The 18,350-nt window shown below is 46.1% G+C and overlaps 1 protein-coding gene across 1 annotated transcript; it reads left to right on the top strand.

The window, feature by feature from the left end:
• Positions 1-18,350, top strand: LOC127924843 (vinexin-like). The gene is made up of 4 exons (XM_052509457.1): positions 1-559; positions 3,317-3,414; positions 3,555-3,674; positions 17,846-18,350. Exons 1-4 carry the CDS (start codon positions 176-178, stop codon positions 18,348-18,350), a joined length of 1,107 nt encoding a protein of 368 aa, XP_052365417.1. The 5' UTR covers positions 1-175.

Here is an 18,350-nt window from a genome sequence, read left to right as displayed (position 1 = left end):
CACACCCCGCTCAGTCAGTACAACAAACAGATATGAACAGAGAGAGAGAGAGCTCTCATTAACTAATGAACAGACGTAATCACAGACACACACCCCGCTCAGTCAGTAGAACAAACAGATATGAACAGAGAGAGAGAGAGCTCTCATTAACTAATGAACAGACGTAATCAAGCACATGGCTATCACACATCTCTCTCTACTCTGCCATTTCTTTCCTCCTGACAGACAGAACAGTCCTCTCTTCTCTCGTTCTCTCTACTCTTTTACACATCTTCCCCTCCATCTTTCTCTCCCTTTTACCATCTTCACTATTGTCTCTTTTCCACATTACGTTCTCTCTACCCTTAAATCTCCCTCTTTCTTTCTCTATTTCTTTCTTTCTCTCTTTCTTTCTCTCTTTCTTTCTCTCTTTCTTTCTTTCTTTCTTTCTTTCTTTCTCTCTTTCTTTCTCTCTTTCTTTCTCTCTTTCTTTCTCTCCATCATGGAGGCTGTAGCCGTGTTTTCTTTCCGAGCAAAAGAACGAGACGAGCTCAGCTTCCAGAAAGGAGAGATACTGAAGGTGGGTATGTGTGTGTGTGTGTGTGTGTGTGTGTGTGTGTGTGTGTGTGTGTGTGTGTGTGTGTGTGTGTGTGTGTGTGTGTGTGTGTGTGTGTGTGTGTGTGTGATACTGAAGATGAACAGAACTAATACAGATGAGGGAATAGTGTGTGATCGTTCTGTGAAGGACAGATGAGGGAATAGTGTGTGATCGTTCTGTGAAGGGCAGATGAGGGAATAGTGTGTGATCGTTCTGTGAAGGACAGATGAGGGAATAGTGTGTGATCGTTCTGTGAAGGGCAGATGAGGGAATAGTGTGTGATCGTTCTGTGAAGGGCAGATGAGGGAATAGTGTGTGATCGTTCTGTGAAGGGCAGATGAGGGAATAGTGTGTGATCGTTCTGTGAAGGGCAGATGAGGGAATAGTGTGTGATCGTTCTGTGAAGGGCAGATGAGGGAATAGTGTGTGATCGTTCTGTGAAGGACAGATGAGGGAATAGTGTGTGATCATTCTGTGAAGGGCAGATGAGGGAATAGTGTGTGATCGTTCTGTGAAGGGCAGATGAGGGAATAGTGTGTAATCGTTCTGTGAAGGACAGATGAGGGAATAGTGTGTGATCGTTCTGTGAAGGGCAGATGAGGGAATAGTGTGTAATCGTTCTGTGAAGGACAGATGAGGGAATAGTGTGTGATCGTTCTGTGAGGGGCAGATGAGGGAATAGTGTATGATCGTTCTGTGAAGGGCAGATGAGGGAATAGTGTGTAATCGTTCTGTGAAGGACAGATGAGGGAATAGTGTGTGATCGTTCTGTGAAGGGCAGATGAGGGAATAGTGTGTGATCGTTCTGTGAAGGGCAGATGAGGGAATAGTGTGTGATCGTTCTGTGAAGGGCAGATGAGGGAATAGTGTGTGATCGTTCTGTGAAGGACAGATGAGGGAATAGTGTGTGATCGTTCTGTGAAGGACAGATGAGGGAATAGTGTGTGATCGTTCTGTGAAGGGCAGATGAGGGAATAGTGTGTGATCGTTCTGTGAAGGGCAGATGCGTGAATAGTGTGTGATCGTTCTGTGAAGGACATATGACTACGTTACAGTGCAGAACAGAAGAGAACAGAGCAGAAGAGACTCATTTTCAGGTAGATGGAAACGTTCTCCACAGGATTACAGTAAGGGTTGGATCAACAACATTCTCCACAGGATTACAGTAAGGGTTGGATCAACAACATTCTCCACAGGATTACAGTAAGGGATAGATCGAAACATTCTCCACATGATTACAGTAAGGGATAGATGGAAACATTCTCCACAGGATTACAGTAAAGGATAGATGGAAACATTCTCCACAGGATTACAGTAAGGGATAGATGGAAACGTTCTCCACAGGATTACAGTAAGGTAATAGATGGAAACATTCTCCACAGGATTACAGCAAGGCATAAATCAATAACATTCTCCACATAATTACAGTAAGGGTTAGATCAAAACATTCTCCACAGGCTTACAGTAAGACATAGATCAACAACATTCTCAACAGGCTTACAGTAAGGGATAGATGTAAACATTCTCCACAGGATTACAGTAAGGGTTAGATCACAACATTCTCCACAGGATTACAGTAAGGGATAGATCAACAACATTCTCCACAGGCTGACAGTAAGGGTTAGATCACAACATTCTCCACAGGATTACAGTAAGGGATAGATGGAAACATTCTCCACAGGCTTACAGTAAGGGATAGATGGAAACGTTCTCCACAGGATTACAGTAAGGGGTAGATGGAAAAGTTCTCCACAGGCTTACAGTAAGGGATAGATGGAAACGTTCTCCACAGGATTACAGTAAGGGGTAGATGGAAAAGTTCTCCACAGGATTACAGTAAGGGATAGATGGAAACATTATCCACAGGATTACAGTAAGGGGTAGATGGAAAAGTTCTCCACAGGATTACAGTAAGGGTTAGATCACAACATTCTCCACAGGATTACAGTAAGGAATAGATCAACATTCTCCACAGGATTACAGTAAGGTAATAGATGGAAACATTCTCCACAGGATTACAGTAAGGCATAGATCAACATTCTCCACAGGATTACAGTAAAGTAATAGATGGAAACATTCTCCACAGGATTACAGCAAGGGATAGATCAACAACATTCTCCACAGGATTACAGTAAGGGTTAGATCACAACATTCTCCACAGGATTACAGTAAGGGATAGATGGAAACATTCTCCACAGGCTTACAGTAAGGCATAGATCAACAACATTCTCCACAGGATTACAGTAAGGGTTAGATCACAACATTCTCCACAGGATTACAGTAAGAGATAGATGGAAACATTCTCCACAGGATTACAGTAAGGGTTAGATCAACAACATTCTCCACAGGATTACAGTAAGGGTTAGATCAACAACATTCTCCACAGACTTACAGTAAGGTATAGATCAACATTCTCCACAGGATTACAGTAAGGCATAGATGGAGACATTCTCCACAGGATTACAGTAAGGGACAGATGGAAACATTCTCCACATGATTACAGTAAGGGATAGATCAAAACATTCTCCACAGGATTACAGTAAGGGATAGATCAAAACATTCTCCACAGGATTACAGTAAGGGATAAATCAAAACATTCTCCACAGGCTTACAGTAAGGGATAGATCAAAACATTATCAATGGTTAAATTGAAGAACATCCTTAAAGATTCCTTCCAGTTGCAACCGTGACCTGACCTCCATGCTCCAGCCTCTGACCTGTGACCTCTAACCTCTCTAGGTGACGGAGATGGATGAGGATCCTAATTGGATGATGGCAGAACTCCACGGGAGGCGAGGCTACGTCCCTGAGAACTACATTAGTCTGTTACCACACCCGTTAGTATTATATAACGATTAAAAACCTGCTATACCTAACCCTTATATACCTACTATACCTACTATACCTAACCATTATATACCTACTATACCTAACCCTTATATACCTACTATATCTGTTTGTGTCTGTTTGTGTGTAGGTGGTTTGCGGGACGTGTGTCCAGGAAGCAGGCTGAGCAGCGGTTGCGTTGGGAGGAGAGAGGAGTGTTCCTGGTTAGAGAGTCAGAGAGTTCACCAGGAGAGTTCTCTGTTTCTGTCAGGTAACCACTCACACACACACACACACACACACACACACACACACACACACACACACACACACACACACACACACACACACACACACACACACACACACACACACACACACACACACACACACACACACACACACACACACACACACACACACACACACACACACACACACACACACACACACACACACACACACACACACACACACACACACACACACACATACACACACACACACACACAGCCATACACACACACCACACACACACACACCACAGGCCCACACACACACACACACACACACACACACACACACACACACACACACACACAAATCCTCTGTTGTATAATGAAGAAACTGAACCAGATGGTAATACAGAATGTACGAATAAAATAAAATAAAATAAATTGTCAAATGTCACATTGTCACATTAGCATAACATGAGATAGGAAGCAGTAACACAATACAATAATGTCACATTGTCACAGGAGTACCAGGTAGTAATGAGGCGATATACAGGAGTACCAGGTAGTAATGAGGTCATATACAGGAGTACCAGGTAGTAATGTGGCTATATACAGGAGTACCAGGTAGTAATGTGGCTATATACATGAGTACCAGGTAGTAATGAGACTATATACAGGAGTACCAGGTAGTAATGAGGTCATATACAGGAGTACCAGGTAGTAATGTGGCTATATACAGGAGTACCAGGTAGTAATGTGGCTATATACAGGAGTACCAGGTAGTAATGTGGCTATATACATTAGTACCAGGTAGTAATGTGGCTATATACAGGAGTACCAGGTAGTAATGAGACTATATACAGGAGTACCAGGTAGTAATGAGGTCATATACAGGAGTACCAGGTAGTAATGTGGCTATATACAGGAGTACCAGGTAGTAATGTGGCTATATACAGGAGTACCAGGTAGTAATGTGGCTATATACAGGAGTACCAGGTAGTAATGAGACTATATACAGGAGTACCAGGTAGTAATGAGGTCATATACAGGAGTACCAGGTAGTAATGTGGCTATATACAGGAGTACCAGGTAGTAATGTGGCTATATACAGGAGTACCAGGTAGTAATGTGGCTATATACATTAGTACCAGGTAGTAATGTGGCTATATACAGGAGTACCAGGTAGTAATGAGACTATATACAGGAGTACCAGGTAGTAATGAGGTCATATACAGGAGTACCAGGTAGTAATGTGGCTATATACAGGAGTACCAGGTAGTAATGTGGCTATATACAGGAGTACCAGGTAGTAATGTGGCTATATACAGGAGTACCAGGTAGTAATGAGACTATATACAGGAGTACCAGGTAGTAATGAGGTCATATACAGGAGTACCAGGTAGTAATGAGGTCATATACAGGAGTACCAGGTAGTAATGAGACTATATACAGGAGTACCAGGTAGTAATGAGGTCATTTAAAGGAGTACCAGGTAGTAATGATACTATATACAGGAGTACCAGGTAGTAATGAGGTCATATACAGGAGTACCAGGTAGTAATGAGGTCATATACAGGATTACCAGGTAGTAATGAGACTATATACAGGAGTACCAGGTAGTAATGAGGTCATATACAGGGGTACCAGGTAGTAATGAGGTCATATAAAGGAGTACCAAGTAGTAATGAGACTATATACAGGAGTACCAGGTAGTAATGAGGTCATATACAGGAGTACCAGGTAGTAATGAGGTCATATACAGGAGTACCAGGTAGTAATGAGGCTATATATACAGGAGTACCAGGTAGTAATGAGGTCATATACAGGAGTACCAGGTAGTAATGAGGTCATATACAGGAGTACCAGGTAGTAATGAGACTATATACAGGAGTACCAGGTAGTAATGAGGTCATATACAGGAGTACCAGGTAGTAATGAGGTCATATACAGGAGTACCAGGTAGTAATGAGGCTATATACAGGAGAACCAGGTAGTAATGAGGTCATATACAGGAGTACCAGGTAGTAATGAGAATATATACAGGGGTACCAGGTAGTAATGAGGCTATATACAGGAGAACCAGGTAGTAATGAGGTCATATACAGGAGGGCTCCGGGCAGCCGAGCGGAAATGGAGGAAAACTCGCCTCCCTGCGGACCTGGCATCCTTTCACTCCCTCCTCTCTACATTTTCCTCCTCTGTCTCTGCTGCTAAAGCCACTTTCTACCATTCTAAATTCCAAGCATCTGCCTCTAACCCTAGGAAGCTCTTTGCCACCTTCTCCTCCCTCCTGAATCCTCCCCCCCCCCTCCCTCCTCCCTCTCTGCAGATGACTTCGTCAACCATTTTGAAAAGAAGGTCGATGACATCCGATCCTCGTTTGCTAAGTCAAACGACACCGCTGGTTCTGCTCACACTGCCCTACCCTATGCTCTGACCTCTTTCTCCCCTCTCTCTCCAGATGAAATCTCGCGTCTTGTGACGGCCGGCCGCCCAACAACCTGCCCGCTTGACCCTATCCCCTCCTCTCTTCTCCAGACCATTTCCGGAGACCTTCTCCCTTACCTCACCTTGCTCATCAACTCATCCCTGACCGCTGGCTACGTCCCTCCCGTCTTCAAGAGAGCGAGAGTTGCACCCCTTCTGAAAAAACCTACACTCGATCCCTCCGATGTCAACAACTACAGACCAGTATCCCTTCTCTCTTTTCTCTCCAAAACTCTTGAGCGTGCCGTCCTTGGCCAGCTCTACCGCTATCTCTCTCAGAATGACCTTCTTGATCCAAATCAGTCAGGTTTCAAGACTAGTCATTCAACTGAGACTGCTCTTCTCTGTATCACGGAGGCGCTCCGCACTGCTAAAGCTAACTCTCTCTCCTCTGCTCTCATCCTTCTAGACCTATCGGCTGCCTTCGATACTGTGAACCATCAGATCCTCCTCTCCACCCTCTCCGAGTTGGGCATCTCCGGCGCGGCCCACGCTTGGATTGCGTCCTACCTGACAGGTCGCTCCTACCAGGTGGCGTGGCGAGAATCTGTCTCCTCACCACGCGCTCTCACCACTGGTGTCCCCCAGGGCTCTGTTCTAGGCCCTCTCTTATTCTCGCTATACACCAAGTCACTTGGCTCTGTCATAACCTCACATGGTCTCTCCTATCATTGCTATGCAGACGACACACAATTAATCTTCTCCTTTCCCCCTTCTGATGACCAGGTGGCGAATCGCATCTCTGCATGTCTGGCAGACATATCAGTGTGGATGACGGATCACCACCTCAAGCTGAACCTCAGCAAGACGGAGCTCCTCTTCCTCCCGGGGAAGGACTGCCCGTTCCATGATCTCGCCATCACGGTTGACAACTCCATTGTGTCCTCCTCCCAGAGCGCTAAGAACCTTGGCGTGATCCTGGACAACACCCTGACGTTCTCAACTAACATCAAGGCGGTGTCCCGTTCCTGTAGGTTCATGCGCTACAACATCCGCAGAGTACGACCCTGCCTCACACAGGAAGCGGCGCAGGTCCTAATCCAGGCACTTGTCATCTCCCGTCTTGATTACTGCAACTCGCTGTTGGCTGGGCTCCCTGCCTGTGCCATTAAACCCCTACAACTCATCCAGAACGCCGCAGCCCGTCTGGTGTTCAACCTTCCCAAGTTCTCTCACGTCACCCCGCTCCTCCGCTCTCTCCACTGGCTTCCAGTTGAAGCTCGCATCCGCTACAAGACCATGGTGCTCGCCTACGGAGCTGTGAGGGGAACGGCACCTCAGTACCTCCAGGCTCTGATCAGGCCCTACACCCAAACAAGGGCACTGCGTTCATCCACCTCTGGCCTGCTCGCCTCCCTACCACTGAGGAAGTACAGTTCCCGCTCAGCCCAGTCAAAACTGTTCGCTGCTCTGGCCCCCAATGGTGGAACAAACTCCCTCACGACGCCAGGACAGCGGAGTCAATCACCACCTTCCGGAGACACCTGAAACCCCACCTCTTCAAGGAATACCTAGGATAGGGTAAGTAAGGGTAAGTAATCCTTCTCACCCCCCTTCTCCCCCCCCAACAAGATTTAGATGCAAGTGGCTGTTCCACTGGTTGTCATAAGGTGTATGCACCAATTTGTAAGTCGCTCTGGATAAGAGCGTCTGCTAAATGACTTAAATGTAATGTAAATGAGTACCAGGTAGTAATGTGGATATATACAGGAGTACCAGGTAGTAATGAGACTATATACAGGAGTACCAGGTAGTAATGAGGTCATAATGAGACTATATACAGGAGTACCAGTACCGAGTCAATGTGTTGGGGTACCAGGTAGTTGAGGTGATTGAGGTATTATGTACTAGGTAGTTGAGGTAATATGTACATGTTGGTAGGGGTAAAGGGACTAGACAGGATAGATAATACACAGAGATACTAGGTAGTTGAGGTAATATGTACATGTAGGTAGGGGTAAAGGGACTAGACAGGATAGATAATACACAGAGATACTAGGTAGTTGAGGTAATATGTACATGTAGGTAGGGGTAAAGGGACCTCAGGATAGATAATACACAGAGATACTAGGTAGTTGAGGTAATATGTACATGTAGGTAGGGGTAAAGGGACTAGACAGGATAGATAATACACAGAGATACTAGGTAGTTGAGGTAATATGTACATGTAGGTAGGGGTGAAGGGACTAGACAGGATAGATAATACACAGAGATACTAGGTAGTTGAGGTAATATGTACATGTAGGTAGGGGTGAAGGGACTAGACAGGATAGATAATACACAGAGATACTAGGTAGTTGAGGTAATATGTACATGTAGGTAGGGGTGAAGGGACTAGACAGGATAGATAATACACAGAGATACTAGGTAGTTGAGGTAATATGTACATGTAGGTAGGGGTGAAGGGACTAGACAGGATAGATAATACACAGAGATACAGTTGAATTCTGAAGTTTAGAGTAGCAGCAGCGTATTTGAAAGGTGTGAAAGAGCGTGTGTGTGTGTGTGTGTGTGTGTGTGTGTGTGTGTGTGTGTGTGTGTGTGTGTGTGTGTGGGTCAGTGAAGGAAAGTCTGAGATCTATTTAAACATTCTTTGGGCCTCAGAAGCTAAAAATATCTCCTCTATTATACTGCTACCACACACACACACACACACACACACACACACACACACACACACACAGAGAGAGAGAGAGAGAGAGAGAGAGAGACACACACACACACACACACACACACACACAGAGAGAGAGAGAGAGACACACACACACACACAGAGAGAGAGAGACACACACACACACACACACACACACACACACACACACACACACACACACACACACACACACACACACACACACAGTAAAACAGAGAACAGGCGTATCTCCCGCGTCCTGCTGCCCCCCCCCCTTACCTTACACCCCCAACAAACTGGCTGGATGGGGGAGGGGCAGAGTGTCTATACTGCTGTTCTGATTGGTGGTAGTAATGGGGGAGGGGCAGAGTGTCTATTCTGCTGTTCTGATTGGTGGTAGTAATGGGGGGGCAGAGTGTCTATACTGCTGTTCTGATTGGTGGTAGTAATAGGGGAGGGGCAGAGTGTCTATACTGCTGTTCTGATTGGTGGTAGTAATGGGGGAGGGACAGAGTGTCTATACTGCTGTTCTGATTGGTGGTAGTAATAGGGGAGGGACAGAGTGTGTATACTGCTGTTCTGATTGGTGGTAGTAATGGGGGCAGAGTGTCTATACTGCTGTTCTGATTGGTGGTAGTAATAGGGGAGGGACAGAGTGTCTATACTGCTGTTCTGATTGGTGGTAGTAATAGGGGAGGGACAGAGTGTCTATACTGCTGTTCTGATTGGTGGTAGTAATGGGGGGGCAGAGTGTCTATACTGCTGTTCTGATTGGTGGTAGTAATAGGGGAGGGACAGAGTGTCTATACTGCTGTTCTGATTGGTGGTAGTAATGGGGGCAGAGTGGCTATACTGCTGTTCTGATTGGTGGTAGTAATAGGGGAGGGACAGAGTGTCTATACTGCTGTTCTGATTGGTGGTAGTAATGGGGGGGCAGAGTGTCTATACTGCTGTTCTGATTGGTGGTAGTAATAGGGGAGGGACAGAGTGTCTATACTGCTGTTCTGATTGGTGGTAGTAATGGGGGAGGGACAGAGTGTCTATACTGCTGTTCTGATTGGTGGTAGTAATGGGGGAGGGGCAGAGTGTCTATACTGCTGTTCTGATTGGTGGTAGTAATGGGGGAGGGGCAGAGTGTCTATACTGCTGTTCTGATTGGTGGTAGTAATGGGGAGGGGCAGAGTGTCTATACTGCTGTTCTGATAGGTGGTAGTAATGGGGGAGGGACAGAGTGTCTATACTGCTGTTCTGATTGGTGGTAGTAATAGGGGAGGGGCAGAGTGTCTATACTGCTGTTCTGATTGGTGGTAGTAATGGGGGAGGGGCAGAGTGTCTATACTGCTGTTCTGATTGGTGGTAGTAATGGGGAAGGTGCAGAGTGTCTATACTGCTGTTCTGATTGGTGGTAGTATTTGGGGAGGGACACAGTGTCTATACTGCTGTTCTGATTGGTGGTAGTAATGGGGGAGGGGCAGAGTGTCTATACTGCTGTTCTGATTGGTGGTAGTAATGGGGGAGGGGCAGAGTGTCTATACTGCTGTTCTGATTGGTGGTAGTAATGGGGGAGGGTCAGAGTGTCTATACTGCTGTTCTGATTGGTGGTAGTAATGGAGGGGAGGGCAGAGTGTCTATACTGCTGTTCTGATTGGTGGTAGTAATAGAGGGGAGGGCAGAGTGTCTATACTGCTGTTCTGATTGGTGGTAGTAATGGGGGAGGGGCAGAGTGTCTATACTGCTGTTCTGATTGGTGGTAGTAATGGGGGAGGGGCAGAGTGCCTATACTGCTGTTCTGATTGGTGGTAGTAATGGGGGAGGGACAGAGTGTCTATACTGCTGTTCTGATTGGTGGTAGTAATGGGGGAGGGGCAGAGTGTCTATACTGCTGTTCTGATTGGTGGTAGTAATGGGGGAGGGGCAGAGTGTCTATACTGCTGTTCTGATTGGTGGTAGTAATGGGGGGGACAGAGTGTCTATACTGCTGTTCTGATTGGTGGTAGTAATAGGGGAGGGGCAGAGTGTCTATACTGCTGTTCTGATTGGTGGTAGTAATAGGGGAGGGACAGAGTGTGTATACTGCTGTTCTGATTGGTGGTAGTAATGGGGGGGGCAGAGTGTCTATACTGCTGTTCTGATTGGTGGTAGTAATAGGGGAGGGACAGAGTGTCTATACTGCTGTTCTGATTGGTGGTAGTAATAGGGGAGGGACAGAGTGTCTATACTGCTGTTCTGATTGGTGGTAGTAATGGGGGGCAGAGTGTCTATACTGCTGTTCTGATTGGTGGTAGTAGTAGGGGAGGGACAGAGTGTCTATACTGCTGTTCTGATTGGTGGTAGTAATGGGGGGGCAGAGTGTCTATACTGCTGTTCTGATTGGTGGTAGTAATAGGGGAGGGGCAGAGTGTCTATACTGCTGTTCTGATTGGTGGTAGTAATGGGGGAGGGGCAGAGTGTCTATACTGCTGTTCTGATTGGTGGTAGTAATGGGGAAGGTGCAGAGTGTCTATACTGCTGTTCTGATTGGTGGTAGTAATAGGGGAGGGGCAGAGTGTCTATACTGCTGTTCTGATTGGTGGTAGTATTTGGGGAGGGACACAGTGTCTATACTGCTGTTCTGATTGGTGGTAGTAATGGGGGAGGGGCAGAGTGTCTATACTGCTGTTCTGATTGGTGGTAGTAATGGGGGAGGGGCAGAGTGTCTATACTGCTGTTCTGATTGGTGGTAGTAATGGGGGAGGGGCAGAGTGTCTATACTGCTGTTCTGATTGGTGGTAGTAATGGGGGAGGGGCAGAGTGTCTATACTGCTGTTCTGATTGGTGGTAGTAATGGGGGAGGGTCAGAGTGTCTATACTGCTGTTCTGATTGGTGGTAGTAATAGAGGGGAGGGCAGAGTGTCTATACTGCTGTTCTGATTGGTGGTAGTAATGGGGGAGGGGCAGAGTGTCTATACTGCTGTTCTGATTGGTGGTAGTAATGGGGGAGGGGCAGAGTGTCTATACTGCTGTTCTGATTGGTGGTAGTAATGGGGGAGGGACAGAGTGTCTATACTGCTGTTCTGATTGGTGGTAGTAATGGGGGAGGGGCAGAGTGTCTATACTGCTGTTCTGATTGGTGGTAGTAATGGGGGAGGGGCAGAGTGTCTATACTGCTGTTCTGATTGGTGGTAGTAATGGGGGGGACAGAGTGTCTATACTGCTGTTCTGATTGGTGGTAGTAATGGGGGGTAGAGTGTCTATACTGCTGTTCTGATTGGTGGTAGTAATGGAGGGGAGGGCAGAGTGTCTATACTGCTGTTCTGATTGGTGGTAGTAATGGGGGGGTAGAGTGTCTATACTGCTGTTCTGATTGGTGGTAGTAATGGGGAGGGGCAGAGTGTCTATATATTATTTCTCTTTGTTTACATCCCCTGTTTTGAGCATTTCTCCTTTGCCAAGATAATCCATCCACCTGACAGGTGTGGCAAGTCAAGAAGTTGATTAAACAGCGTGATCATTACACAGGTGCACCTTGTGCTGGGGACAACAAAAGGTCACTCTACAATGTGTAGGTTTGTCACACAACACAATGCCACAGATGTCTCAAATGTTGAGGTTTAGGGCTCCTGGGCACCTGGCTCCCAAGTGGGTAAGTAAGATTTATACTGTAGCTGTACCCTCCACAGGGAGTTGGATTTATACTGTAGCTGTACCCTCCACAGGGAGTAAGATTTATACTGTAGCTGTACCCTCCACAAGGAGTAAGATTTATACTGTAGCTGTACCCTCCACAGGGAGTAAGATTTATACTGTAGCTGTACCCTCCACAGAGAGTAAGATTTATACTGTAGCTGTACCCTCCACAGGGAGTAAGATTTATACTGTAGCTGTACCCTCCACAGGGAGTTGGATTTATACTGCAGCTGTACCCTCCACAGGGAGTAAGATTTATACTGCAGCTGTACCCTCCACAGAGAGTAAGATTTATACTGTAGCTGTACCCTCCACAGGGAGTGAGATTTATACTGTAGCTGTACCCTCCACAGGGAGTAAGATTTATACTGTAGCTCTACCCTCCACAGGGAGTAAGATTTATACTGTAGCTGTACCCTCCACAGGGAGTGAGATTTATACTGTAGCTGTACCCTCCACAGGGAGTGAGATTTATACTGTAGCTGTACCCTCCACAGGGAGTTAGATTTATACTGTAGCTGTACCCTCCACAGGGAGTTGGATTCATACTGTAGCTGTACCCTCCACAGGGAGTAAGATTTATACTGCAGCTGTACCCTCCACAGAGAGTAAGATTTATACTGTAGCTGTACCCTCCACAGGGAGTAAGATTTATACTGTAGCTCTACCCTCCACAGAGAGTAAGATTTATACTGTAGCTGTACCCTCCACAGGGAGTAAGATTTATACTGTAGCTGTACCCTCCACAGGGAGTGAGATTTATACTGTAGCTGTACCCTCCACAGGGAGTGAGATTTATACTGTAGCTGTACCCTCCACAGAGAGTAAGATTTATACTGTAGCTGTACCCTCCACAGGGAGTAAGATTTATACTGTAGCTGTACCCTCCACAGGGAGTAAGATTTATACTGTAGCTGTACCCTCCACAGGGAGTAAGATTTATACTGTAGCTGTACCCTCCACAGGGAGTAAGATTTATACTGTAGCTGTACCCTCCACAGGGAGTAAGATTTATACTGTAGCTGTACCCTCCACAGGGAGTAAGATTTATACTGTAGCTGTACCCTCCACAGGGAGTAAGATTTATACTGTAGCTGTACCCTCCACAGGGAGTAAGATTTATACTGTAGCTGTACCCTCCACAGGGAGTGAGATTTATACTGTAGCTGTACCCTCCACAGGGAGTAAGATTTATACTGTAGCTGTACCCTCCACAGGGAGTTGGATTTATACTGTAGCTCTACCCTCCACAGGGAGTAAGATTTATACTGTAGCTGTACCCTCCACAGGGAGTAAGATTTATACTGTAGCTGTACCCTCCACAGGGAGTTGGATTTATACTGTAGCTGTACCCTCCACAGGGAGTTGGATTTATACTGTAGCTGTACCCTCCACAGGGAGTTGGATTTATACTGTAGCTGTACCCTCCACAGGGAGTAAGATTTATACTGTAGCTGTACCCTCCACAGGGAGTAAGATTTATACTGTAGCTCTATCCTCCACAGAGAGTAAGATTTATACTGTAGCTGTACCCTCCACAGGGAGTAAGATTTATACTGTAGCTCTATCCTCCACAGAGAGTAAGATTTATACTGTAGCTGTACCCTCCACAGGGAGTTGGATTTATACTGTAGCTGTACCCTCCACAGAGAGTAAGATTTATACTGTAGCTGTACCCTCCACAGAGAGTAAGATTTATACTGTAGCTGTACCCTCCATAGGGAGTTGGATTTATACTGTAGCTGTACCCTCCACAGGGAGTGAGATTTATACTGTAGCTGTACCCTCCACAGAGAGTAAGATTTATACTGTAGCTGTACCCTCCACAGAGAGTAAGATTTATACTGTAGCTGTACCCTCCATAGGGAGTTGGATTTATACTGTAGCTGTACCCTCCACAGGGAGTAAAATTTATACTGTAGCTGTACCCTCCACAGGGAGTTAGATTTATACTGTAGCTGTACCCTCCACAGGGAGTAAGATTTATACTGTAGCTGTACCCTCCACAGGGAGTAAGATTTATACTGTAGCTGTACCCTCCACAGGGAGTAAGATTTATACTGTAGCTGTACCCTCCACAGAGAGTAAGATTTATACTGTAGCTGTACCCTCCACAGGGAGTGAGATTTATACTGTAGCTGTACCCTCCACAGGGAGTGAGATTTATACTGTAGCTGTACCCTCCACAGGGAGTAAGATTTATACTGTAGCTGTACCCTCCACAGGGAGTAAGATTTATACTGTAGCTGTACCCTCCACAGGGAGTGAGATTTATACTGTAGCTGTACCCTCCACAGAGAGTAAGATTTATACTGTAGCTGTACCCTCCACAGAGAGTAAGATTTATACTGTAGCTGTACCCTCCATAGGGAGTTGGATTTATACTGTAGCTGTACCCTCCACAGGGAGTAAAATTTATACTGTAGCTGTACCCTCCACAGGGAGTAAGATTTATACTGTAGCTGTACCCTCCACAGGGAGTAATATTTATACTGTAGCTGTACCCTCCACAGGGAGTAAGATTTATACTGTAGCTCTACCCTCCACAGGGAGTAAGATTTATACTGTAGCTCTATCCTCCACAGAGAGTAAGATTTATACTGTAGCTGTACCCTCCACAGGGAGTGAGATTTATACTGTAGCTGTACCCTCCACAGGGAGTGAGATTTATACTGTAGCTGTACCCTCCACAGGGAGTAAGATTTATACTGTAGCTGTACCCTCCACAGGGAGTAAGATTTATACTGTAGCTGTACCCTCCACAGGGAGTAAGATTTATACTGTAGCTCTACCCTCCACAGGGAGTAAGATTTATACTGTAGCTCTATCCTCCACAGAGAGTAAGATTTATACTGTAGCTGTACCCTCCACAGGGAGTGAGATTTATACTGTAGCTGTACCCTCCACAGGGAGTAAGATTTATACTGTAGCTGTACCCTCCACAGGGAGTGAGATTTATACTGTAGCTGTACCCTCCACAGGGAGTAAGATTTATACTGTAGCTGTACCCTCCACAGGGAGTGAGATTTATACTGTAGCTGTACCCTCCACAGGGAGTAAGATTTATACTGTAGCTGTACCCTCCACAGGGAGTGAGATTTATACTGTAGCTGTACCCTCCACAGGGAGTAAGATTTATACTGTAGCTGTACCCTCCACAGGGAGTGAGATTTATACTGTAGCTGTACCCTCCACAGGGAGTGAGATTTATACTGTAGCTGTACCCTCCACAGGGAGTGAGATTTATACTGTAGCTGTACCCTCCACAGGGAGTAAGATTTATACTGTAGCTGTACCCTCCACAGGGAGTGAGATTTATACTGTAGCTCTACCCTCCACAGGGAGTGAGATTTATACTGTAGCTGAACCCTCCACAGGGAGTGAGATTTATACTGTAGCTGTACCCTCCACAGGGAGTGAGATTTATACTGTAGCTGTACCCTCCACAGGGAGTTGGATTTATACTGTAGCTGTACCCTCCACAGGGAGTGAGATTTATACTGTAGCTGTACCCTCCACAGGGAGTAAGATTTATACTGTAGCTGTACCCTCCACAGGGAGTAAGATTTATACTGTAGCTGTACCCTCCACAGGGAGTGAGATTTATACTGTAGCTGTACCCTCCACAGGGAGTAAGATTTATACTGTAGCTGTACCCTCCACAGGGAGTAAGATTTATACTGTAGCTGTACCCTCCACAGGGAGTAAGATTTATACTGTAGCTGTACCCTCCACAGGGAGTTGGATTTATACTGTAGCTGTACCCTCCACAGAGAGTAAGATTTATACTGTAGCTGTACCCTCCACAGGGAGTTGGATTTATACTGTAGCTGTACCCTCCACAGGGAGTAAGATTTATACTGTAGCTGTACCCTCCACAGGGAGTAAGATTTATACTGTAGCTGTACCCTCCACAGGGAGTAAGATTTATACTGTAGCTGTACCCTCCACAGGGAGTGAGATTTATACTGTAGCTGTACCCTCCACAGGGAGTGAGATTTATACTGTAGCTGTACCCTCCACAGGGAGTAAGATTTATACTGTAGCTGTACCCTCCACAGGGAGTGAGATTTATACTGTAGCTGTACCCTCCACAGGGAGTAAGATTTATACTGTAGCTGTACCCTCCACAGGGAGTGAGATTTATACTGTAGCTGTACCCTCCACAGGGAGTAAAATGTATACTGTAGCTGTACCCTCCACAGGGAGTAAGATTTATACTGTAGCTGTACCCTCCACAGAGAGTAAGATTTATACTGTAGCTGTACCCTCCACAGGGAGTAAGATTTATACTGTAGCTGTACCCTCCACAGGGAGTAAGATTTATACTGTAGCTGTACCCTCCACAGGGAGTGAGATTTATACTGTAGCTGTACCCTCCACAGGGAGTGAGATTTATACTGTAGCTGTACCCTCCACAGGGAGTAAGATTTATACTGTAGCTGTACCCTCCACAGGGAGTTGGATTTATACTGTAGCTGTACCCTCCACAGGGAGTAAGATTTATACTGTAGCTGTACCCTCCACAGGGAGTAAGATTTATACTGTAGCTGTACCCTCCACAGGGAGTGAGATTTATACTGTAGCTGTACCCTCCACAGGGAGTGAGATTTATACTGTAGCTGTACCCTCCACAGGGAGTTGGATTTATACTGTAGCTGTACCCTCCACAGGGAGTTGGATTTATACTGTAGCTGTACCCTCCACAGGGAGTAAGATTTATACTGTAGCTGTACCCTCCACAGGGAGTAAGATTTATACTGTAGCTGTACCCTCCACAGGGAGTAAGATTTATACTGTAGCTGTACCCTCCACAGAGAGTAAGATTTATACTGTAGCTGTACCCTCCACAGGGAGTAAGATTTATACTGTAGCTGTACCCTCCACAGGGAGTGAGATTTATACTGTAGCTGTACCCTCCACAGGGAGTGAGATTTATACTGTAGCTGTACCCTCCACAGGGAGTTGGATTTATACTGTAGCTGTACCCTCCACAGGGAGTGAGATTTATACTGTAGCTGTACCCTCCACAGGGAGTGAGATTTATACTGTAGCTGTACCCTCCACAGAGAGTAAGATTTATACTGTAGCTGTACCCTCCACAGGGAGTTAGATTTATACCGTAGCTGTACCCTCCACAGGAAGTAAGTGAGATTCTGTGTATCTTATCGTAGTGGAAGTATGATTTCATTCTTCATTTTCTGACATGTCTGAAAACCACTTCTAGAACTAACTAACTAACTAACTAACTAACTAACTAACTAACTAACTAACTAACTAACTAACTCTCTCTCTCTCTCTCTCTCTCTCTCTCTCTCTCTCTCTCTCTCTCTCTCTCTCTCTCTCTCTCTCTCTCTCTCTCTCCCTCCCTCCCTCACCATCTCTATCTGTCTCTCCCCCCCTCTCTCTCTCTCTTTGTAGCTATGGCGACATGGTCGAGCACTTCCTGGTTCTCGAGGGGTTGGGTCAGTACTGTGTGTGGGAGGAGACTTTCTCGTCTCTCAACCGATTGGTCGACTTCTACAGATCACACAGCATTGCCCAGGAGAGACCTGTCTACCTTACCGACCCTCCTGACACACCTCTACACACACACACACCCTCACACACACCTCTACACGCACACACACCTGCACACCCTCTCACACACACTGCCATGCATCTACCGGACCCTAACCCAAACCCCTACACACCCCTAACCCTAACACACACACACACCCCTAACCCGTATCTAGCTGAGCACCACACACACCCCACTCACCCTCGCGCACACACCCCTAACCCTAACACACACACCACAAACTCCCCTAACACACACCACACACACACCCCTACCCAACACCCCCCAGCCCCAGCCCCAGCCAGCTACTCCAACAGAAGAGAACCAAGCAGGAACCTGAACTGGGGCTATTCTGCCCCTACATAA

This window comes from Oncorhynchus keta, unplaced genomic scaffold, assembly GCF_023373465.1.
Source record: "Oncorhynchus keta strain PuntledgeMale-10-30-2019 unplaced genomic scaffold, Oket_V2 Un_contig_4633_pilon_pilon, whole genome shotgun sequence".
NCBI classification, from domain to species: domain Eukaryota; kingdom Metazoa; phylum Chordata; class Actinopteri; order Salmoniformes; family Salmonidae; genus Oncorhynchus; species Oncorhynchus keta.
Note: the sequence above shows the minus strand (reverse complement) of the source record. Positions and strands in the feature narration are given on the sequence as shown.

Bases quoted from the DNA above. Each gene is read 5' to 3' on its own strand.
- LOC127924843 (XM_052509457.1), top strand. From the start codon at position 176: ATGGCTATCACACATCTCTCTCTACTCTGCCATTTCTTTCCTCCTGAC. The intron at 3,415-3,554 runs GTTAGTATTATA...GTTTGTGTGTAG, and splicing joins ATTAGTCTGTTACCACACCC to GTGGTTTGCGGGACGTGTGT. The intron at 3,675-17,845 runs GTAACCACTCAC...CTCTCTTTGTAG, and splicing joins GAGTTCTCTGTTTCTGTCAG to CTATGGCGACATGGTCGAGC.